Genomic DNA, 23,132 nt, shown 5'->3' on the forward strand with positions numbered 1-23,132 from the left:
CACCTTTAATTATGTGGTTATTTATAGCTGCGCGGGCGCCTCTTGTGGGTTCAGAGTCATACATCACACCTGCAGAGGGCTGTGATAAACACTGCTCGGGTTCAGGTCTGCAGGTTATCTGGTTATGTTAATATTTTTATTAAACCGACCAGGTGTGTTTAGTCAGTGGAGTTATAAAGCATGCAGAGAGGGTGAGGCTTAAAACCACAATCAAAAACATCATGCTTTAAGAGCACACCTCTGAGATTATAATTACTGCCACATGCAAACAGCCGGGCTTCGTTCGGTGTGGCATAAACGTGCCTAGCGCGACCCCTGCTGGACAAAGTGCTCACGTGCGGGGTAAGTGCAAAGAAGCTGCACTACCTTAAAGGAGCGTGTTTTCTAAATTATCGGGCCAAAAAACAGAGGTAACAAATATTCAGACGCAGCATTTTCAGCCTTCGGGCTGTTTAAAAACGTTTTTAGATCTGAATGCCCTTTTGCCAAATTTAGCCTGAATCTTCGGCGCAGACTAATTTTTTTGTGGGAGCTTTAAATAGGAAAGGACCTGGGCTTGTTTAAGTTAGTAAAGATATTTCACATCTCCTCCAAGAGGAGTCTTCATTTTTAAGACAAAAGGTGGAGGGTCCCAGGTATGCAATTCATAGGACTCATAAGACCGCCCTAAACTGGATGACTGAAAATCTACATAATCAAACACCATTTTCAGTTATTATAATTAAGTAAGTAAGATGGGAGCAAAGCAAAAACAAGAAGTCTACACCACTCTTTGAAATATCAGCGGCAGTGCGACCTGATATGACTTATGTGCACATGCGCAGTGTGAACTATAGGGGGCGACAGGCTCCTGCTATCACGCTGGAGCCGGTAACGGGGCGGAGAAGAAGAAAAATGCAGTTAACTGTTTGTTTTGATTGCATTAATCAGCTCGTGTAGGTTAGCAGCAGTCAGCCTCATTCGATCTGAGTGGAAATATTACCGTATGGCTTCATTTTTATGAGCTACGAGGGTAAAGTGGGGAGGAGTTCAGATTTAAATAGTTAAAATCGACTAACTGGACCAGCTACTTCACATGTTAGCGAACATCGGAGCTTCCTTTAAACATTTTTATCCTGAGAACAGCGAAGAATAGGAGAGACTGTAATAATCACACGGTGAGTTTGAAACCTGACATTACTCTGACTCCACTTCCTGCTGTTGACACACTCCAACAGGCTACAGTTTAATGTTATCTTTTAGCATGTTAGCTTATCCGTCAGCACAGTTTAGTGTAGCTGAACTTGTCGGCTGTCAAAAGGTGAGCACAGGTGGGTTAAAGGTGGTTGTCATCAGGTTGAAAGTCTACTGAGGTTTATTATCTTTTTCTAATTCTACTGATTAACGTCATGTCAGTTTACGGTAATCCTCCGTTCCCCTCCCCAAAGCCACACCCACAAGGGCCTTCAGCTGTGGGGAAAATCCATACACCAAGCTCCCCGTGACTGCGATCATACAGATCACATATGTCATTGTGAAACATCTAGGAATGAACTGAGCAACCAAGTCTTTAAAGTCTATTCATAAACAAATAAGTCAATAAATAAACCAAATAATGCCATTATATACAATGTAAATCAGTGTAGCTGTTTATGAATTTAAAAAGTAAAACATAATTTTGTAATTTTAGTTTGAATTTGTATTCATTTGCTTCAATGTGTAAGTGTAAGCCCAAGGGGCCGTGCTGTTTACTGCAGCTGCATTCGCATTCACATTGAACTGTCTGAATGTGAAAACACTGAGGCATTTTACTTTTCATAGACATCTATATATATATGGTGGTCTCAGAATCTCATCTCTGCTTTTTGCGGATGATGTGGTTCTGTTGGCTTCATCGAGCGGGGGCCTCCAGCTCGCACTGGAACGGTTCGCAGCCGAGTGTGAAGCAGCGGGAATGAGGATCAGCACCTCCAAATCTGAGGGATGAGTTCCTGCCCCAAGTGGAGGAGTTCAAGTATCTCGGGGTCTTGTTCGCGAGTGATGGGAGAAGGGAGCCGGAGATCGACAGACGGATTGGGGCTGCGGCTGCAGTAATGCGGCCGCTGCACTCCGCTGCACTGGTCCGTCATGGTGAAGAGGGAGCTGAGTGTAAAAGCGAAGCTCTCAATTTACCGGTCGATCCCTACCCTCACCTATGGCCATGAGCTGTGGGTAGTGACCGAAAGAACGAGATCGCGGATACAAGCGGCGGAAATGAGCTTCCTCTGAAGGGTGGCTGGCCTCTCCCTTAGAGATAGGGTGAGAAGTTCGGCCATCCGGGAGGGGCCCAGAGTAGAGCCGCTGCTGCTCCACATCGAAAGGAGCCAGCTGAGGTGGTTCGGGCATCTGACAAGGATGCCCCCTGGGTGGGGTGTTCCAGGCATGTCCCACCGGGAGGAGGCCCCGGGGCAGACCCATGACACGCTGGAGAGATTATATCTTTTGGCTGGCCTGGGAACGCCTTGGTGTCCCCCCCGGCTGGGTGTCCCCCCCCCCAGCCACCTCCTTCACTAGCTGAAGGAGGTGGCTGGGGAGAGGGAGGTCTGGGCTTCTCTGCTTAGGCTGCTGCCCCCGCGACCCGGCCTCGGATAAAGCGGATGAAGATCGATGGATGGATGGATGGATGGGTGATTTAAGTGTTCTAATTTCTCTGAGCATTGTAATAGACATATTAATAACGTTACTTGTGTGAATACATTGGAAATCTGCGATTGTTCACCTCTGAACACTGGTGGGATGAGGAGGAGTGTAATCCATAGTTACAGAAACACCTTTAACACCTACACAGAGCTTTGTGAAGGCTTTAGGGGTAAAACAGCTTGTCTCAGACAGAGAGTGAGCTGAAAGGCTTCATATACCTCCTAAACTAAACCATAAATAGTTTAGTCCCGGGATAAAAATGTAGTGCTGTAAATGAGCGGAATCGTTCCCTTTAAATCATTCAGTAATCACACTACAGCTTATTGTGTTTCTGTGATACAAGTTAAATTCATATTTATCTGATTAGTCTTTCATGTCGCTGCTTCTCCTAGAGTGCAGGTGGTGTGGTCAGGGTTGTCCAACCTGTCCGTCAGACCTCCGTGTGACTCTTGTTTGAGTGGAGGGGGAGGGAACAGGAAGGAAAACACCTGGGGTCAGGATGCCTCTATTCTTCAGGAAGAGGAAGCCCAGCGAGGACTGCCAGAAGAGACTTGAGTATCAGCTGTGCCGGGTAAGAAGAAGAAGCTGCTGGTGCTAGTGTTAACATATCTATCACAAATCCACCCGCTTACTCTTAGTTATCCTCCTCAGTCTAAGGAAGCTGGTGCTGATGACATCCTGGACATCTCAGCCTGTGGGCTGTCAGAGGTGAGAGGAAAGCTGCACTGATCCCTGACAGCCATCGTGTTGTGGTTTACACATTAACCTGATGAGTAACAGTAGCCTTTATTTCTCTTTTTCTGTTATGTTAGCAAACTACTAATACTTCTAAACTACTAGTATTTTTGCTCTCTGTATAGCTATATGAACATCTGTTTACTTAACCTATTTGTGGATAATCTGTTCATCAATATTCCCACCTTTTATACTACCCATATCTGTATATAATCTGCTCTTATTGCACTTACTGCTCTTGCACTTCTGATTAGAAGCAAATTGTATTTCGTTACCCTGCATATATATTTTATATATTTATACATGTGTTATGACAAAAAAGTCCTAATCTATCCTAAACAAAGGAAAAACTCTGCAAACAGAAGAGAAATGGAAGAGAGCAGGGAGTCATTAGTGGGAGCACTAATGAGTCACAATGTGAATCGATTAGTTAGCAGTTTCGACTTCTATTAAAAAAAAAAAAAAAAGCCAAGTTGGAGCTAAACTGTGTTTTTATTATTGCTATTTTTGCTGAGAGATTACTTCCAGCTGTGCCACCATCAACAGAACAGCATTTTTCTTTCATTCTTTTCTTTGAGTCTTTTATCCCATTTTTTTTCCTGAGATTGACTAAGATGTGATTAAATTGTGCTGGCTACAGCTAATGTTTTCGTGTGTTACATCACAGGCCCCCTCGAGTGCCTTTTCCATCAGCAAAGTGCTTCATAAGAAGGTGAGACAGAGTTGCAGAGCTTTTAAGTGGTTTGATATTTATTTACTCAGTGAAGAGTTTCTGCAAAAAATCTCACACACAATATTCCTCAGACTCCAGAACTTAGAGCTTCAACTAGTGCTTTAGCTCCTCCTCTTTTTAGCTATCTCTCTTCTGACTGGCCAACCCTCACAGACTAACAGCAGATAGAGCAATGAAAATGTTACCTCTGTTTCTTTCATTCAGGTACTTATCCTCCACAACAACGAGCTGCGGCATCTGTTGCCCAAAGGCATTGACATCAGCACCCTCATTACATTAAAGGTAAGCCCTGGGACCCTGTGACATCATCATATCCTCTTCATAGGTGATGGTGTTTCTCTCGTTTTTTGTTTTTAAACGTACTGCATTTCGAATGTGTACCTCAGCTTGAGGCTCATAGCTCATCATCGTTTTTAACTCTGTGTTACCTTAGAGTTTGTTAGAGTTAGCATGCAGATGTTAGTGCTGGATTTATTTTCTGAGAAAACCCTCCTGTGACCCTCCGAAGGTTTTAGACCTGCATGAGAACAAACTCACCTCTCTGCCAGAGGACATCGGGAAACTGACGGCGCTGCAGGTAAAGCCTGCTCTCCAGTTATACGGGAAGTAAGTGTGAATAAATGTCGTCAGCATCCACCTGCGGTCTTTCTTCTTCTGTCAGATCCTGAATGTGGAGAAGAACCGTTTGAAGGCCCTGCCAGATTCCATCGGGAACCTGTGCCTCCTGCAGACTCTTAATTTAAAGGGTACGATGCTTCCTGCTTGCTTGCTCTGAAGCGAGATGAGTCACAAGAAGCTAGTTGTGTATTTTCTTTTTCTCTAACAGGAAACTGCCTCACTGAGCTGCCGTCCTCTGCTGGTTCTCTGAGCAGCCTGCGGACACTCGATGTGAGTGACAACAACATTGTGACGCTTCCCAAAGCGCTGGCCTACATCCGCACCTTAGAGGTGAGGTGTCCACTGATTCAGACCTACAGGAAGGCTGAAAACAAACTGGTGTTTTATAAGTGTGTGTGTGTTTCTGTGACAGAGTTTTAGCCTTGATGCTGCCATGATGTCCTTCCCACCTTCGTCTGTGTGCACAGAGGGAACAGAGAGCATCCAACGCTTCCTGTGCACGGGTAGGATTTGCCGCTCGTGGTCACTCATTTATTTGTTGATTAACGGCAGAAAAACGTAAACCTACAGGGTTCCTGTCTGAGATCACAGTCAAGAAAATTAATCTTAAAATGTCTTATTTCCTCAAACTGTAGGTGAGAATTCTGTTGATTGCTGCCTTTCCTACTGGCTCACTGAGATTTAGTAGCTCCTTAGATTTACCACATAGGGCGCAGATGCTGATGCTTCTTTGCTGTGTTGGAAATAATGAGCCTGTGGCGATGACGCAGACTAAATTGTAATCGATTGATGGTTTCTTGTAACAACAGTGAAGTTTTTATCAGAACTTTAATCTTTTCTAAACATGCTTCAAGTGAGTATTTATCTATTTGCATCAGTGATACAATAATAATAAAAAAGGCACAGTCTGTTCAGAATTCATAGAAAATAAATAATGATAAATAAATAAATCTGTTTTTACACATTAATCTTGAAATTTTAAATTTGAGGAAACAAGAAATGAAAATGTTGGTCTTTCTGTGTTTTCCCGTGCCGCGTCACAGATGAGGTAAGCAGATGATGATGCTGATTTGTTGTTCGGTTCAAAATGCAGAAGTGCACAGAAAAAAAGGAAAGATAGCAGGGAGTTTGTTTCTAATTTCCAGTATAAAGAAAAAAACTGGTTTAAAAAAAAGGATTTAAAAAAGGGTTAAAAATACAACATTTTTTTTCCACACGACTCTGTGTTAGTTCTTATTTACTACGTCTTAAAAAAGGTCTTAAAAGGAAAAACTTTGATATTTTTAAATAGTGCAGGAACTGTGCAGCCTTTGGTGTAACAGCACGTTCATGTAAACGTGATATGAGCCGAGTGTGGCTAATGTTAGCAGCTCTGGCAGCAGTAGACTTCTTCCTTCGCTAGTTAGCGTCAGCACGTCTGTGTGAATGTGGTTTACACCTCGATCATATCGGTTGGCTTTGGGTGCCCGGTCTGCATGTTTTTAACTTCCTGTCACAGAAAAAGAGACAAAGCTATGACTTTGTCTTTGAACTGATGGTGTTGTACATGAATGGAACGTGAATAATTAGTTTAAAGATTTCAGATGCTTACAATATATTGCATATAAAAGAAATGTTGTAGAAAAACATCAGATGAGCTTAAGGTCCGGGACACCGGTTTAGCTCAGTGCGTTGAGCGGGCGGTCACATGCCATACGAGAGATATGGCTGAGAGTGGCCGGCCCAGGTTCGAAACCAACCCGTGGCTCTTAGCCGCATGTCATCCCCTCTCTTTCTCCTTCCGCTTTCCTGTCAATAAAGCTGAAAAAGGAAAAAAAAGGAAAAAAAAAAAGCTTCAGGTCTTCCACAACAGAGTTACTCTAAACAAACGGCAATAAATTCTACAAAGAGTTCAGTAAAATTCACAGATTTGACACGAACACAGACACTGAATCTGAAATCAGAACATGCATGTGTATTTTTACTGTTTCACTTCTCCCTCTCTCGTATGTGTGCGGTTACTTCTGCTGAGGCAGCGACTTTCATCTTGGCATTACCTCATGTTGTTTTAATCAGGCCGTGAGAATTCCTGGTCCAGCCTGCAGCTCCACCACTTTAACAGCATTGTACACTTTGCTGACCGTAGCATCAGGAGGCTTATGAACTCAAAAGACCTGCATATGCCCTCCTGGTTAATGAACAGCAGTTATTAAGGTGGAACCCATCTATAGAGACCAAAACTGTTGTTTTGGCACAAGTTAGAAGTTTTAATATCTAGGCTTCTCTGTGTCACATCACGGTGTAAACTAAAAATGTGCTGTATGATTGTTGTGGTTTGGGCAGCATGAAGGTGAATTGACTGGTTGGTTGGTTTGCTTTCCAGAGCTGGGAGAGGAGTACTGCCCACCCTCTCAGTACCTCCTGCCGGTGCTGGAGAGCGACGGCGGCAGGCAGAGCTCCGACTGCCTGGATGGGTTGGATGAGGCCTGGCAGGTACAGCTTTCTCTTGTGGAGTGTGTAGAGGACACGAACACCAGCTTCTTTGATACGTTTATGGATTTCTGTGTGAGATACTACAAGTGTCTTTCAGTGTTTCCTCTTTTTCTGTTGCAGAACAAATTTAGTGACTACGAGAAGAGAAAGGTTGGTGACAAGACATTCCTCATTTTTCTTCAACATCTTTTAATATCTTAGTTTTATCTAGTACCTTTTCTACTTCTTTCAGGCATACAAGTTTTCTTTAATATTTCCTGTGTCGTTTTTCTGCAACACCAGGGTGAAGAACAAAGTTATAGCACATCTTTCAACACAACTACTAGCTTTTACCGAACTTTTGAGTACATTACACAAAGAGAACAAAAGCCCTTCTCCTAGCAGAGAGCAGTTTTGATGTAATTTTTTTCGGTCAGTTTCAAACACGAGGTGCCATAAAGGACAGTACACGTATCTGATTTCCTGCTGTCTTCTGAAAATAACTTTTTTGACCACCAACTTCTCAACTGAAGCGTTACTGTGGTGCACCACAAGGTTCGATTTTAGGTCCCAGTTTAATTTCCATTTCTAGACTCTGATAAGTTTTGTAGTTCCTTTGCTGCTTTTTTGTGTTTTAATTGTTTCAGTGAAATTAAATATTCTTATTTTATTTGTTCTTATTACAATTTCTTGTTCTGTCCCCACAGAATTTTTTTTTTTTTTTTAGCTTATTATTGTGGAAACTGGCTGCAGACTGTAGCAGTAGTTATTATTTAGAGGGCTGAGAATCTGCAGATAAGGCTTTCTGTTCAGAGGTGTTGCATTATTTTTACATGAGCTGAATAAAGTGAAACCTGTGTTTGAGCAGCTGAAGTTTGAAAGTTTTCTGACTGGTTTGTATGTCCTGCAGGAGCAGAAGCAGCAGGAGAAGTTGGCCTTCGAGAAGCACCTGGAGGAGAAGCAAAGGGAGCATACCCAGCTTGTAATGATGAAAAACTCCAACAAGGAGAACATCCTCAACTCAGTCCGACAGGTAATAACAACCGCCCAGAAGTCTTCTTGATAGGTTTAATTGTCAGCTCCTTCTTTCTGTTAACACCGAATCATCCCTGATGATGATGATTCTGTGTGTAATTCCTAAAATTGCCTGTTTTATATGCTGTGTGTGCCTTTTAGGAGCAGGAGAGGGTGGAGCAGGGCGTCAGCAAGCAGCAGAGAGCTCAGGAGGCTGAGAGGCAACTGGTGCTGGAGAAAGTCAGACAAGCTGAAGACAACATCAGCAGTCGCATCAGCAGCCTGCTGATGGACAACAACAGGTCTGAAGGAGGGGTTTCTGCGGATACTTTAAATATGGCGTCTCCACTGATGAGTCTGTGCTAACTGCAGTGTGTTCATCTGCATCCTTGCAGGCAGAAAAAGAGTGCAGAGTTCCTCCAAGCCATGGAGGAGGATCGGTGAGTGTTCTGACCAATGATCCATAACACACAGGGAAGAGAAATAAGACTCTACAACACAGCAGCACTCATCCAATTGTTTCCCACTTAGCTGTCTATTTCTGGAGCACTTTGTGAAGGAGATGCATAAAGTGCTTTCAGGGATGGGAGGGTAAAAAAAAAAAATAACAGCAGGACAAAAGAACACTTTACAAACCAGTTTGGAGGGCTTGATTTTCATATTCTGATCTTAATGGAATACAGATCGTGAGTTGCTGCGTTGCTCCTGTCTGGAATCTGACTCCATCAAAGCCAGTGGCGATGCTGTATTGTGATGGAGGTGCTGGTAGTTGTGTGAGATATTTCATGAGGGTACAGCGTGGTCCTAGTTGGACTTCAGTTGATATCTTGTCAACACATTACAAAGATGTTTTGTTGATAAAGTCACAGTGATTGTTTCTTCACATCCTGTTTAGGACTTAGCCGTTTTAAACACAGGAAGTTATAGAAAGTTCCTGTAAGTCTGCAGTGAAATGCTGAAACAAAATGTTTTCCCCTCAGGATCCGTATGGAACATCTGACCACCATCACGCAGGAAGAAGCTAACTCACTGAGGAAGAAGGAGGTGGCAGGTATAGAGCTTGTCTCATTCAGGCATTAAAACACATAATTTTACTCAGTTTTTTCTACTCTGGCTCTGTATGATATCATAGAGAGGGGATCTCCCTAATATGGTCATCTCAGGTATGGAAAGTTGATACTTAAAGTGTGAGATAAAGAAGGATTATTTTGAAGTCTGAATCATGCAAAGCTACTCTAAGAATGAAAACATAGAGCTGGAAAAGACAAAAACGTAGCTAGCATGCTCCTCATGTGGTGTTTTCTTCCCCTCTCCTTGCTCTCTGTTTTTAGCGGCCATGCAGAAGATGCTGTCTGACAGCTGCGCCATGAGCCTCCTCCAGGAGGCCAGTGACTACCGCAGACAGAGCCTGGTCACTGAGGCCTGCAGGAGGTCAGAAACACACATATACACAAACCATAAACAGGGAGACCTGTGACAGCTTTTGGAAAGATGTTGTAATCTCTTCTCCTTATGTAACAGTTTAGAGAATTTAGACAGGAAGTTTGACAAGATGCTGTGCCTCCAAGTTCTGGACAAGTCCAAAGCTATCGCCCAGATCTTACAGGAGGTAGGATGAGTAGAAATCAAACCCCCACTCTGTTTAAAGCTGCTGGACTCGGTAACCCACCTCGGTGACCTGCCTTGAATGGTTGTCTTTGCAGGAGGAGATGCAGAAGGCAGCATTCCAGGCGCTGCAGCTCCAAAAAGACGCCGTTCATGGGTACATCCGTAACCAGGTCGGTGACGATGCATCATTGTTTTTTTTATTTGTTTTTTTATTTTGCTTTGTTTTGTTTTTACAGCTCGTTTCTGCCAGAGGTCCAAAAAACTCAGTTAATTCAAGTCTAAGGAAAAAAAAATAGCTGAAAATGAAAAGACACTGGGCATTAACGTCATTTTACTTTTTCCCACAATCTGCTCATAATCAGATTCATCTTACTCATCCTAACAGTAATGAAGATGTCCAGTTTAAGTTGCTTCTCATAGATTATTATAGCCTCGGCAGCATGTCCCCTCTCCTTGCTTGCCTCATGTCTGCTTCTCCACTGTCCCTCAGATCCATCTCATAGAGGGTGAGTTAATGCAGCTGACTAAACTGGAGATTAAAAGACGCAATCTGGATGCTGAGAACCTGCAGGTGGGTGTCACCGCCTTCTTTGTTTGCCCTCCCATGTTTATTTTCACTTCCATGTCATCGCTTCATGGCAGCAGTTCAAAATTTCAAGAAAACGATCAGCAGCTTTAAATGTGCGACTTAAAACGAGTGACAGAGGCAACTACAGTAAACAAACTGTTAAGGTTTTAACTGGCTACCAGTGAGGTTTCAGGAAGAAAGCTTAAAAGCAAAACGGCAGCCAACATTAGACAGTCCTTTTAACTGATCGAGCTGCGATCAATAAAAATGCAAAGAACTGTCAATGCAGGGTTATCAAAAAACAAACAAACGCAAGACTAAAAAGGTGTTCCCCAAGGTTCAGTTCTGGGACCACTGCTATTTATTTTATATGTAAATAATTTCAGTCATATAAGACAAGTACAAACTTGGATTTTATGCTGATGACATGGTGATGAACTGCTCTGCACCTCCTCAGGACCACCTCTCTGTCAGCAGCAGACAGCTTTTAATACAGTACAGCTCAAACGGTGTGATTTATGCTGACAAAAGTAAACTGATGAAACTGTTTCATGTTGTGTATTTTTGCTGTGTATAGTCACGTGTGTGCTGCTACTTTATGCGACTGCTGTTGGTTGTACTGCTGTCTGCTTTGGTGCGGAGGAAAAGATTCATATTAACTCATTCATATTAGTTCTTTTTTATTTACTTATTTTTAACAATGGAGTCACACTGCATTTTTTCTATGGTATTTTATTATAACATTGCACTCGAGTCCTGCATGGCCTTTTGAATTTGATATCCAATTTTTTTTGTGTAATATTTAAATTTAAGTTTTTGTAATGTTGAATAAATAAACCTTAGTACTAACAAACATTGACTGCCCACAGCTGATAATGATGTGTGTGTAACGTCACTCCATTTGTGTGTGTTTGTGTGCAGGAAGTTCTGGTGGAGCAGCGCGCGGCGCTCAGCGACATGTTGCAGCAGCTGCTGAAGCAGAGAGACCAGCGAGAGCAGGAGCTGCTGCAGGTTCTGGTGAGGAATTATCTCGTGGCGGTTTTGTTCTTCTTCTCCTAATTTCCTGTCATGTTTCTCCACTTCCTGTGGTGGGTGTTCATATTAAACATTAAGGTTCAAATAATGAGGTCAGCTTCCATACAGCAAGGCTTTGGTCTACTCTTAGTACTCCGTTTCATATAGTGACCTGAAACAGAATGGGCTCAGCATAGTCAACTTGTACCCTCTGTTTGTGAGAGGCAGCCAGTCAGAAGAAAGTTGGCCTAAAGGGGGAGGAGCTCAAACAGGTTGTTTCAGAGAGATGATGAAGGCTGCAGGTCTTGCAAGTCCCAGTATAAGATGAAGAAGTTCCACAACTCTCAGTGCTGAATCCAATAGAATTTGCTTTGTACATCCTTCCTTTATGTGGTGTCATTCAGTCATTTTCTGACATTTTTTTAATCATTTCTATACTGATGACATTCTGCTGTGTGCGTCTTTTAAGCCTTAGCGGATGAACAGATAACCGTTTATCTCGCACTATCTCTCCATCAATGATCTTGATTGGGTATTGTGTGATTATTGATCCTCCTGAACTATATAAATGTCAGTCAAACTCTTTCTACCTTCTCACAAGTCCAGCGTTCGTGATCTTTTCATTATATTTGATTCTTCTTTGAGCTTCAACTCTCATGAAAAATCAGTTTCACAATCCTGTTTCTTTCAAATACATTTCTGGTTTCTTTTCTTTTATTCAGTTTTAACTTTTACATTTTGTATTGCAATTAAATGCATTTTAATTTTCTATTATATTTTAATGTTTTTATTCCTTTTGTTGTTATGATGGCTTTGTGACCAGATGTCTATGAAAACTACTTTATAAATAAACTTTATACCTGTTTGTAGAGTTTGTGTTTCCTGTTCTGAGGATAAACAAAAACCCATGTTGTGTTTTTCAGGCTGAGATGGAGCTGAAGTCTGAGTCCAACCAGCAGAACTACTGGATGATCCAGTACCAGAGGCTGCTGGACGCTAAGCCGCTGTCACTCCGCATGCAGGTTACATAGCACAGATGAACATCTGCAACATCTGGAAACAGAGTGTGGCATCCCACCTAAAGCTGTAATCTCTCTGCAGGAAGCGGGTGTGGAGAAGGAGCTGGTGAACTTGCTGTGCAAACTGTCCGCTCAGCACTACCTGCCCATCCTGGCTCATCATCGAGTGACGACCGAGGCGCTTCACCACATGAGCTCCTCCGACCTCAAGAAGGTGCGTCTGCAGCGCAAGTTTCTGTCTGGGCTGCTCGATTTGTTTTTTGTTTTTATTTTTTAAAATGTTTATCTTGATTATCTGTCATATTAACTGGAAGCCATTTGATTGGCCCAGGTCTAGTTTCTGCACCAGCATCTGTATGAACATCAACATCAAATAATCAATCTCCAGCGTAATGAAACAGAAAATTGGTTTATTTCACTCCATTATTTAGTTACTACTTCTGCCTTATTGAATATTAAAGATGAGATTGTTACCAGAGACAGGGCTCAGCCTGGCTCTGGATCCAGCAGTGTTTTGGACAGATTCTTACTTTTGACAGATCAGACTAAACTATACATTTGATGTTGTTATTTTCATAAATCGGGTAAAATTAGAAAAACAGGGAGGTGCTGTTTTGATGGTCTCTACTCTGAAGGTGAATGGTGTCTTGATTCACCTTCGTCACTGAGTAGCTGACATAGCCATCTGCAGGTTTCTATTCTCCAACTGGATCATGTTGCATTTAAAGATCATCTCAGTGTAACTTTTAAAGCTTTGTTTTTTTGGATCCATGGTGCCATGTCACATCCAGGTTTATGAAATCATCAGCTTTATGGAATTCTTTGTTTTCAGTTGGGCATCAGTGAAGCAGGAATCCAGAAAGCTCTTCTGAACTGGGCCCGGGAACGCCAGCCTCAAGGTACAGTCCACACATCACACCACAGCTGAGCGTTAGTCACATTGTAACACTGACACACTGCAACTGTTTAATGGGACAGAGATGTTAGATTTTCAGTGTTTAGCATGTGGAAAGTGACGTGATCCGTTTCCTCCTCTACAGGACCTTGTAAAGTCACCAAGCAGGAGGCGGAAGTGGAAGTCACCCCCTCTGCGCCATCTCCTTCCCCGCCTCCGTTCTTTCCCAGCACCTCAAACATCCAAATGCCCAGCCCACCACTCACCCCGGGGACCCCGGGGACCCCCGTCACCCCGTCAGCACCTAGCCCTGTGGAAGGGCCGGGAAGCTCAGACTGTGTGGTCTGCATGGAGACCGGGGTAAGAAATGCTAAAATGGTCATGAGTTTAGTCTCAATGAGATTATAAGATCAGATGTCAGATTTGAGAGCAGAAAACACGTTTTTAGCATAAAAAACTGTTTGGGGTTTTAATAAAGGGGCAAAGTGACAAGTTTGACTGACAGGCATGATCTCAGTTATACAAACATGATTTACTGAGGTTTAGTACAAGTGTTGCTGCTGGGAGCATTAATGCATTAGAAATGAGGAGGAGGTGTTATCAGGATGAACGCTGAACCATTGTGCTCTGAAACCTGGATTTTCTGATTTTTTTTTCCCCTCATTTCTGATCTGATCTTAAATGGCAGTAAAACTTAACAAGTTTTATTCACCAAAACTGGAGCTCAGGCTTCTCGGTCAGTCTGTTGGTACAGCATCCTCACAGCAGCCCTATTATTGGCTAACTGCACTGAAAAGGCTCCAACAGCACAAACATGGTCCTGAGGTCCAGTTCAGGGACTCCAGTTAGCTGAGGTGAAGCCAAGCAGCTACACTGCCTGTGTGGCCATCCACCTGTCTGTCAAAGAGGCCACGCCCCTATTAATGCAAACTGTTCTTCAGATAAGATCCAATGGGACTGACACGCTTTTGGAGCCTTGTGTGGCCACTAGAGGAACTGCAGTTTTTGGCATGAGAGGTGTTAGTTTTTACGTTTTTTCCACTGTTAAGTATTTTGGTAATAACAGTCTCCACCTGCATGGGTGCAGAGGAAACAGGAAGTGCTGATGGCTCATTCAAGATGGTGAGAACCAGGACAGCCTGAAAGATGGCTTCAAAGTTCAGATTACTCACTGTCTCTCCTGTCTCTGCAGTCTCAGGTGATCTTCCTGCCGTGTGGTCATGTGTGCTGCTGTCAGGTGTGTAGCGATGCCCTGCAGAACTGCCCTCTGTGCCGGGCCAACATATCCCAGCGCATACGCCTCTACCACAACTAGACCCTCTTCCCTCACAACTGTCACTTTCAGCTATTTATGCATGACGATGAAGCTGCTGCTGTGTCGTGTCGAGAAGCTTTTAGTGGGTTTTTAAAGCGCTGAGCCACTTTTCCTGTAATCACCAAACTGTATTCTGTGAAGGACATTCTCAGATCTTTTTAACGTGTTTCCAGTCGTCTCTGGTGGATTTATTTGTGTCTGTTCTGTTTAAGTTGTGTAATTTTTATTTTATGTGATATATAAAGAGCCGAGTGGATGACACCACTCACTGACTGTTCACTGCCTTCATGACTGATGCGTGCCTTTTTCTATGACTTATTTTTTTATTTTTTTTTAAAATTCTAGTGTAGTAACCAAAGCTTAACGTTTAAATAACTCAGTATAATCTGGTGATCCTTAAAGATTTCTGTCCTCATTGCTCATCGTTTCCATCTCTGATTCGGCCTCTTACTGCTGCTTTTCCTTTCGTCCATCTGTTTCACCTGTACCATGTAACAAATGTCACCTGTCTGTGTGTAGCATCACTAATGCTGGTGTATTTTACCAAGTGCTCTTAACCTCTCGCATGCTTCAGTAAAGTCTCTCCTTTAAAAACTCCACATGAGTTTGTTCAGTGTCAGAGATTCCACCTCAGTGTCAATGTGATGATATCGTCAGACTGTATGAATATAAAATCCATACGTGTTATTTCCTGTGGTCAGAGTGGGTGTTTTTTTTATTGATTATAACTACACAGGCAGATATCTCAACACAGTGTATGTATATAAACATGAGCTATAAAACAACTACACACTCATTTCTGAGCTTTTTCTACCTTTACTGTGACCTTTAACGTCGATTTGAGGGTATAACATTTGGATTTGATTAAATCCTGAGTTCCATTTTATCGAGCTATTGATGAAGTTGGAAGGCTGGAGCAGTGTGATCAGAGATGTTACCTGGATCTAAGCCCAGCCTTGAAATATTCTGGATTTTCACTCAGTGACAGCACCTTTTCTAAACTTATTCACTATACTATACATTGAAATGATTATAATATGTTGGACATAGTGTGCTAGGCTCTTCCACAGAGTGACACTGAAATTAAAAATCTAAAGTTCTCACAGTTTGTTCAGTGTGAATCTTGTTTCCTGTAACTCGGCACAAAATCTGCTTCTCGGACTATGAAAGAGTATTTTGTATTTCTTCAGTGGTTTAGTGACCATCAGATCAATCACAAAAGTGCTCTTATTCCATAGATGACAGTCCCTGTGACAGCATATGAAGTGCTTTAACCAGTCCATTTATCATAATACCAGAGACTGTATCAAATGATTAATAATCTATAAAGAAATTTTTAAAAAAGAAAAAGAAAGTCTCTGACTTTTTCCAGAACATTCATCTGTTGTGGTTCAAGGTGAAGGAGTGAGGAGGTTTGCAGGAAATTTACTTGACCACGAGGTGGAGACAAACACAGAGCAGTCACTGTTTGATATTTGACATAAGACAACATTAAGCACTGTAGGCTAATATAATTTTTAAATGAGACATAATGAAGCTACATAGTGGATGAATCAGGAAATTAAATTAAAAAAATATGTTTTTTTAAGATGTTTTAGGCTCAAATTTAAGACAAGTCAATAAAAATAAGTCACTTTGTAGCTGTTATTAATTAATACTTAAACGAAAATTATGTCTTCATCAAGTATAATGTTAACAAAAATGAAAGAATAAAGAATAAACAGCAGAAGTTGCTTGTGAAAGAATTTTTTACGTAAACTTTGTTATTTCTGATTTTCCTCCGGGGCTCTGAACGCAGCATCGGCCTGTGAGCTAATCACAGCGTGCCTGCCGTAAAGTGTGGCGTTGAGGGTCATCATGACCAGTTAATTTTGTTCATTTGTATAAGTTTCTAGGTAATTGTCGACGAAGACAGCGACGGTGAGTGGATTTGTTTGCTTGTGGTCATAAATGTGAATTATAGACGAAAAAAAATAAATAAGTAAAATAGCGGATCAGATTTTTATCAGTCGGTTAGCTAGTATTCTAGCACGTTAGCATGCAGCTCAGTTATGTAGTCCTGAGTGAAGGTGAACATCTGCTAATTTAACTGTTTAACTGTTATATTTTATTCATTTCATTATATCTACTGTAAAAAGTAACCGAGATACCTGCTGGTCACGGAAAATGGTTTGTTGTGGCCCAAATAAAGAAATGCGGAACATATATTTCTGAGTGAAAAATGAAAGTATTGCTAATCAATGTGTTCAGAGCCAACGTTTCCTGTTTGACGAGTCAGCATGTATTTATCACACAGACATGTGTACATGTGCGAAGACAGTCTCATGCTTATAAGGATGAAAGTCAGATGATTAGAATTAAAGTCACGTTATGGTTTGTATTGTTTAATTGATTGTTTTTACTGAAAACTAACAGCAGAGCTCTGCTTTACGTTTATTGGTTTCGAGTCTTCTGTTTATGGGCACTGTTTTCGTCTAGTATCTATTATAGAATAGATAAAACTTTATTCTGCGCCAGAGTCGAGCATCATCTTTGTTTCACCAAAACATTCATTCAGAACTTCATCTGTTTACATGTACACAGCAGGCAGCTGAACAAATGCAGCTTCCTGTCCAATAAACTCTGGGTTATTAACCATGACAGTGAAACTCTATCACTGTCACATCTGGGAACTTCGCCACTGCCTGGGTCACCCAAGGAAAACTGAACCTGAGTCCCCATCTGGGGCCAGTTAAGAGGAAAATAAGTGGCTGTGTCACATGAGCCAGGAGCGAGTTTACCAGGGTCTTAGCCTGAATGAGCCACACGTGTCCTAACTCCTGCTGTGGGACTGCATGCTGAGTGGCTCAGAGAGAATCAAACTCTTTGCTCCATGTTTAATTTAGTCCCTGAGGCTTTTTTGTATCCAAAACATGATGAGTTTCTGTTCTTGTGTTTCTGTCAGCAGTCATGTCAAATCCTGCCCTGCTCGTTCTGTACGGGAGTCAGACCGGGACAGCTCAGGACACGGCACAGAGGCTTGCCCGGCAGGCACAGAGACGGCGGCTGCGGGTCCGAGTGATGCCGCTGGACGACTACAATGTGGTGCGTAAGACCTTATTCAAAAATAAGGGGGGGGTGTTAAAGTTTTCAGAGCTGTGACTCGATAAATGTGGAATAACTGTGGAGTCACAGTCGGTGTTTCACATGTTTATACCCAACTTTAGTCCCAGAGCTGCTCCTGAGTACTCCTCCTCAACCTCACAGCGTGCCTTTTTCCTCCCATCAAACAGGCCAACCTGATCACCGAGTCTCTGGTCGTCTTTGTTTGCTCCACTACTGGTCAGGGAGATCCTCCCGACAACATGAAGGTAAGAAAAATGAAAACTGGAAGAGTGAAAGGTGACCTTCCAAAAAGGAAATATTATTTTTAAGCACAATTACCTTTTTACTTCAAGTCTTTCCAGTTTGAAATTAACCAAGAGTTTTCCTTTTCAAAGTTTAGAGTGTTTCCCCTCTTCGTCCTGCTAAATGTAAGGATCTTTGAGGTCTGTCCATAAGGTTTTTGAGTCAGTCAGTCATGGTCAAAGCTTCAGAGTGAATTAGATTCGAATCCTCAGATTAAAATCAGATCAGATTCACGCGAAACACATGAAACACATTCTCGGCTGAGAGAGACATTAAAGCTTTTTTAAAACTGTTGTACACTATCAGTAGCGTCAGTAGCGTCGGACATAACAGGTGGATTTCTCCTGGACTTATCAATATGAAGGTAAAGTGTTGTATGGCTTCATTAAATGTAGTGAAGTTATATTAAAGAAAGAAGCTAATTCTGAGGGTCAGTGAGAACCTCTGTGGTTTTTCTGAAGAATGATAAAAGATTTCATGCACAGCCAATTATATTTTGAAAACCTTTACCTGTGTCTGAGACGTCCATGTGTTCTTTGTTTTAAGAATTTCTGGCGGTTCCTCTTTAAGAAGTCTTTACCTGCCGGCTCTCTGAGTCAGCTCGACTGCGCCATCCTGGGCCTGGGAGACTCCTCGTATCCAAAGTCAGTCCAGGATTTATGCTCGCTGTTCTCACCATTAGCCTACAGTGACTCGTCTGGTTTTTGTTAAAGCCTGTGCACGTTGTGTGCACCGCAGGTTCAACTTTGTGGCCAAGAAGCTTCATAAGCGCCTCCTGCAGCTCGGTGCCTGCGTGCTGCTGCCCGTGGGGCTGGCTGATGACCAGCATGACCTCGGGTAAGAGACAAGTGTAAACATGAACATGGCGGAGGGTTTGTTGCGCGTGTGCTGAGCTGACGGTGTGTTTGACGCAGAGCGGACGCTGTGATCGACCCCTGGTTTGCTTCGTTTTGGGGGAAAGTGTCGACTCTTTACCCGACTCTGTCCGGCATGATGCCGCTGAGGGAAGACGAGCCGTGAGTATCTGCTCCACGTGTCCCTCTCTCAGAAAGCGTACGTTTAATTTATAGGTTTGTTCTGTCTTTTTTGCGACAGACTTCCTCCAACCTACACGTTCCACTTCCTGGACGACATGCAAGAGAAGGAGGAGGTCCAGCTGAGGATTCCCATGGATCAAACTGTCCCCTCCCAGTCTCACCCATTTCCTGCCAGAATGGTGTTCAACAGGAGGGTGACGGAGCCGTCGCACTTCCAGGACGTCAGGCACATTGAGTTAGACGTCACTGGGTCCAACATTGAGTACGTAACCTTGATCCCCTGAAGATTACTTTTCAGACCTGCATGGTTTTTTTGTCCTGAAACGCCTTGTTTGGAGCAGAATCTGCTCTGAATACGACCCTGAGTTTCAGTATTTAAGTAAAAGCAGTAAGCCTCGTTGGTCTGCCGCCATCTCCAGCTGTGTTGCTGTCCTCCAGGTTTGCTGCCGGTGACGTGGTGATGATGCGCCCATGTAACGCCCCTGAGGATGTGCAGCAGTTCTGCCAGCTGCTGAAATTGGACCCAGAGACCCGGTTCACTCTCAGCCCCACAGACAACACTGCAGGTCAGTCCCTGTTTCATAAATATCCCTTCCTATCAATGCACTTCCTTTCCTTTGAATAAATCTGACCTCTGAATGTTTTAATGACTCTTAGTCAGATCTATAATCTGTATATAAAAGATCGAGGTAGCTACAGTGACCTCACTGTTTTCATTTAAAAGCAGCTTGGAAATAATTTTAAGACAATCACTGATCAGTCTGAGTCTATCTTTCAGTCCCAGCCAGGCTTCCTCAGCCCTGCACGGTGCGCCACCTGGTGGAGAGTTACCTGGATATCGCCGCTGTGCCTCGCCGCTCCTTCTTCGAGCTGCTGTCCACCTTCGCCACCAACGAGCTGGAGCGGGAGAAGCTGGCCGAGTTCAGCTCAGCGGCGGGCCAGGATGAGCTGCATAACTACTGCAACCGACCCCGACGCACCATGCTGGAGGTAACGGTCGAAGAGGTGGAGCTTAGAAGCAATTTTGCAATTATTAAACCCAAACAGGATTCAGACCTGTGTAATAAATAAATCTGTCTTCATCTGCGTTTTACCTCCGATCTGCTCCTTGTTGCTGCAGGTCCTGGCAGATTTCCCTCACACCACAGCAGAACTCAAAGTGGACTATCTCCTGGACCTTTTCCCTGAGATCCAGCCTCGCTCCTTCTCCATCGCCTCCTCTCTGCGGGTAGATCATCCTTCTTTATTAGATTTAAAAAGTATTTATATTTTAGCGTTATACCCGTCACTGTAAAGATGTGGTCTGCCTGCAGGCCCACCCAAACAGGATTCAGGTCCTGGTTGCTGTTGTTTGCTACAAAACCAAACTGTATAAACCTCGAAAAGGCCTCTGCTCCTCCTGGTTAGCCTCTCTGGATCCTGCACAAGGTACTCCACCTTATCTGTAGCATATGCTCACCGTAACTGTTAGCAGCCACCTACATACACTGATGATTAGATTAGGGCTGATTAATCAAATTCCAGCAGTGAACTGGCATCAAATGACGACTCTTTTTAAAATTCATTTTGGATACAAAGCTCTAATTTTGAACAAACCTCATGCAATGTAACCCTGAAACTACTTGTGGTATAGGATAGTCTTCATTAAATAAAGTTCAGCTGAAATCCTGAAGAACTTTAAATAATTAGATCGGATTAATTAAAGAATTTAAATGTTTTCCTAATCTGTGTCCCAGGCGATGTGTATGTGCCTTTGTGGGTGAAGAAGGGAAGTCTGAAGTTCCCCTCAGACAAGGAGACCCCGGTGATCATGGTGGGACCTGGAACAGGAGTGGCCCCCTTCAGATCGGTGTTACAGGAGAGGACCGCTGAGGGGAGAACTGGTGAGATATCTGATTACATTTCCCAGTCGCTCCACAGTCTCTCAGAGCTCACGTGACGACACGCCTCTTCATCCTCTTCCTGCACGGCAGCTAACGTCCTCTTCTTCGGCTGCCGCTCCAAGTCCAAAGACTTCTACTTCAGGACAGAGTGGGAGGAGATGATGGAGGCTGGATTCCTCACCCTCTTCACGGCCTTCTCTCGAGACCAGGTCAGAAACACGCTCCTGTTAACCCTGTAAATAATCACCAATATGAACAACAGCAAATGGGAGATGATCAAACTTCCAGTGTCCAGGAGTTCGGTAGGTTTTGACCTTCAAGCATTATTGTGTTTGTTCAGGAGGCAAAGGTGTATGTGCAGCACCGTGTGAGGGACAATGGTGAGCTCCTGTGGGACCTGATCGCCAATAAAAACGCCTGTTTTTACATCGCTGGGTGAGTCTGAGGCCTCGAAGCTGCCGCTGATAACCTCCCCCACTGAAACTCAGGTTGTAGAGTTTAAAATACAATTCTGGGACAAAACAAAAACCCTGGTCTTTTATTGTCTAAGGATCACATCTGGAAGCTAGTTTTGATTCTTCTTTAACTAAACTTCAGGTCTTCTTTGTGTTTCCGTGCAGCAACGCTAAACAGATGCCAGCCAGTGTGTGCGACGCCCTCAAAGAGGCGTTCCAGCAGGCGGGAGGTGTGTCCGCTGAAGAAGCCGAGCAGATGCTGGCGACCATGGAGAAGACGGGTCGGTTTCAGAGCGAGACCTGGTCGTGATCGCTCGGCCCCAACAACCTTTTGACTACACTGGGATCCGTCCAGCTGTCAGAATCAACTTATTCCAACAAATGAAAGAATAACCAAAAGTCTCTGTTTGACGCTCTCTTCATAGAACGAGATCATTTCACCCCACAGAAAGTTCACACTTTGGCTCTGTTTGTGGGTTTGGATGCTTTTAGGGTTGGGCTTTAGCTTCATCTGCATATTTTCTACACACTACTTTAAAAACCTGAACAGGCTGCTTTGCTTTGAGCTAAGTCGACTGTTATTGTGACGCAGCCGCAGAGATGTGCTGCAGTAGATCATTGGACCAGTTTCCTTAATTCTTTCTACTGCGTTGGCCTGCTGTGGAAACCCAAACCAAATCTGGTGCTTCCTACACTTTCATTCATGAGAAGTCTCTGGAGGTCATGATGAAAAACCTCACTGATCCCCCAACATATGAATCATTTTAAAGTCAAGCAGTAGAAGATCTAAACCCTGATCCGTGAACGACGTACCCAATAGTTTTTAGCTTTTTCTGTGGAAGAGTACTGTAGTCACCACACAGTCTCTGGTGTACAGCATCACTGAATATTACCCAATAACAGGGACAGAGAGGATTGCATCTCACAACTGGAATCAAGTTACAGAAACAGTTTAAGGAACAAGTCGCTCTTCTCCTCCTTCCTGCCTCCATTTCTGATCGTCTGTGACATCAGGAGAATCTCAGCAGGTGGTGATCACAATATTTCATCACATCAGTTTGCCTGATTGCATCTAACCTGTATGAAATCATTTGGCGTGAACTTTTAGTCAGATAAACCCTTTGAGAACTGTATGCACTGCAGATAAAGGGCATGTTCATTCCTCCTGAACAGGAGTTATAATGGTAATCTGTGAAGTATTTATTGCCTTTCTTGAGCTTTATTAAGTGTGTTGACCAGAAAGTAAAACCAAGTAAACAGTGTTGCCTTAAAGTACGTCAGTGAGGTCCTAAACTCTTAAATGAAGCTATAAGCATTCAGTAAAATACGTCACAATAAACTATCTGGATCTGAAAACTCCTCCAGAGTGTTTTTGTTTCTGGTTTCTTCCTGAAAATTAATAATTCATACAAGATACATCCACCATCAGGCTGCATCTGAAATTAGCCGACTATGAACACTCCAGTGACTAAGCTACTGATCATTACAGGAATGAGCCAATCAAATCATGCAAACGCCACAGCACTGCTGCTGACCACTCAATGTTATGAAAACAGCAGACGTTGATCATTGTGAGTAATCAGCCAAAGCAACGAGCGGCTAGCTCAACCTAAATTTTAAAGCTCCGGGGTTATTCGCTGTTACTATGCCGACATGCCAAGCAAAGACAAGTCTACGCTGTAGCCCCCACAGCTGGCTGACGGTGGGTTTGACATCTGTAACAAGAAACAATGGAACTGAAC

General features: G+C 43.1%; 2 protein-coding genes across 3 annotated transcripts; both read left to right on the forward strand.

The window, feature by feature from the left end:
- The first annotated feature begins 848 nt into the window (after positions 1 to 848).
- Positions 849 to 15,315, forward strand: lrsam1 (leucine rich repeat and sterile alpha motif containing 1). The gene is made up of 25 exons (XM_004561897.4): positions 849 to 1,157; positions 3,051 to 3,229; positions 3,310 to 3,366; positions 4,061 to 4,105; positions 4,331 to 4,408; positions 4,635 to 4,703; positions 4,788 to 4,872; positions 4,953 to 5,074; positions 5,157 to 5,247; positions 7,107 to 7,216; positions 7,337 to 7,366; positions 8,106 to 8,228; positions 8,372 to 8,511; positions 8,605 to 8,649; positions 9,190 to 9,260; positions 9,541 to 9,640; positions 9,731 to 9,818; positions 9,913 to 9,987; positions 10,308 to 10,388; positions 11,307 to 11,402; positions 12,323 to 12,421; positions 12,501 to 12,632; positions 13,251 to 13,317; positions 13,459 to 13,673; positions 14,506 to 15,315. The coding sequence occupies exons 2-25, from the start codon at positions 3,158 to 3,160 to the stop codon at positions 14,626 to 14,628; spliced, it is 2,214 nt and encodes a 737-aa protein (XP_004561954.1). The 5' UTR covers positions 849 to 1,157; positions 3,051 to 3,157; the 3' UTR covers positions 14,629 to 15,315.
- A 1,107-nt stretch (positions 15,316 to 16,422) lies between these two features.
- ndor1 (NADPH dependent diflavin oxidoreductase 1) lies at positions 16,423 to 22,749 on the forward strand. Of its 2 annotated transcripts, none has more exons than XM_004561901.2 (15): positions 16,423 to 16,548; positions 17,573 to 17,712; positions 17,901 to 17,978; positions 18,562 to 18,659; positions 18,754 to 18,852; positions 18,930 to 19,031; positions 19,111 to 19,314; positions 19,491 to 19,618; positions 19,831 to 20,042; positions 20,173 to 20,280; positions 20,366 to 20,480; positions 20,789 to 20,935; positions 21,026 to 21,144; positions 21,276 to 21,370; positions 21,556 to 22,749. In XM_004561901.2, the coding sequence occupies exons 2-15, from the start codon at positions 17,578 to 17,580 to the stop codon at positions 21,698 to 21,700; spliced, it is 1,785 nt and encodes a 594-aa protein (XP_004561958.1). In that variant the 5' UTR covers positions 16,423 to 16,548; positions 17,573 to 17,577; the 3' UTR covers positions 21,701 to 22,749. The 2 variants fall into 2 exon arrangements, with proteins under 2 accessions (XP_004561958.1, XP_004561957.1); XM_004561900.2 differs by having other exon boundaries at positions 17,576 to 17,712.
- The last annotated feature ends 383 nt before the right edge of the window (positions 22,750 to 23,132 follow it).

The sequence above is a fragment of the Maylandia zebra genome, linkage group LG7 (genome assembly GCF_041146795.1).
Source record: "Maylandia zebra isolate NMK-2024a linkage group LG7, Mzebra_GT3a, whole genome shotgun sequence".
Taxonomy (NCBI): Eukaryota; Metazoa; Chordata; class Actinopteri; order Cichliformes; family Cichlidae; genus Maylandia; species Maylandia zebra.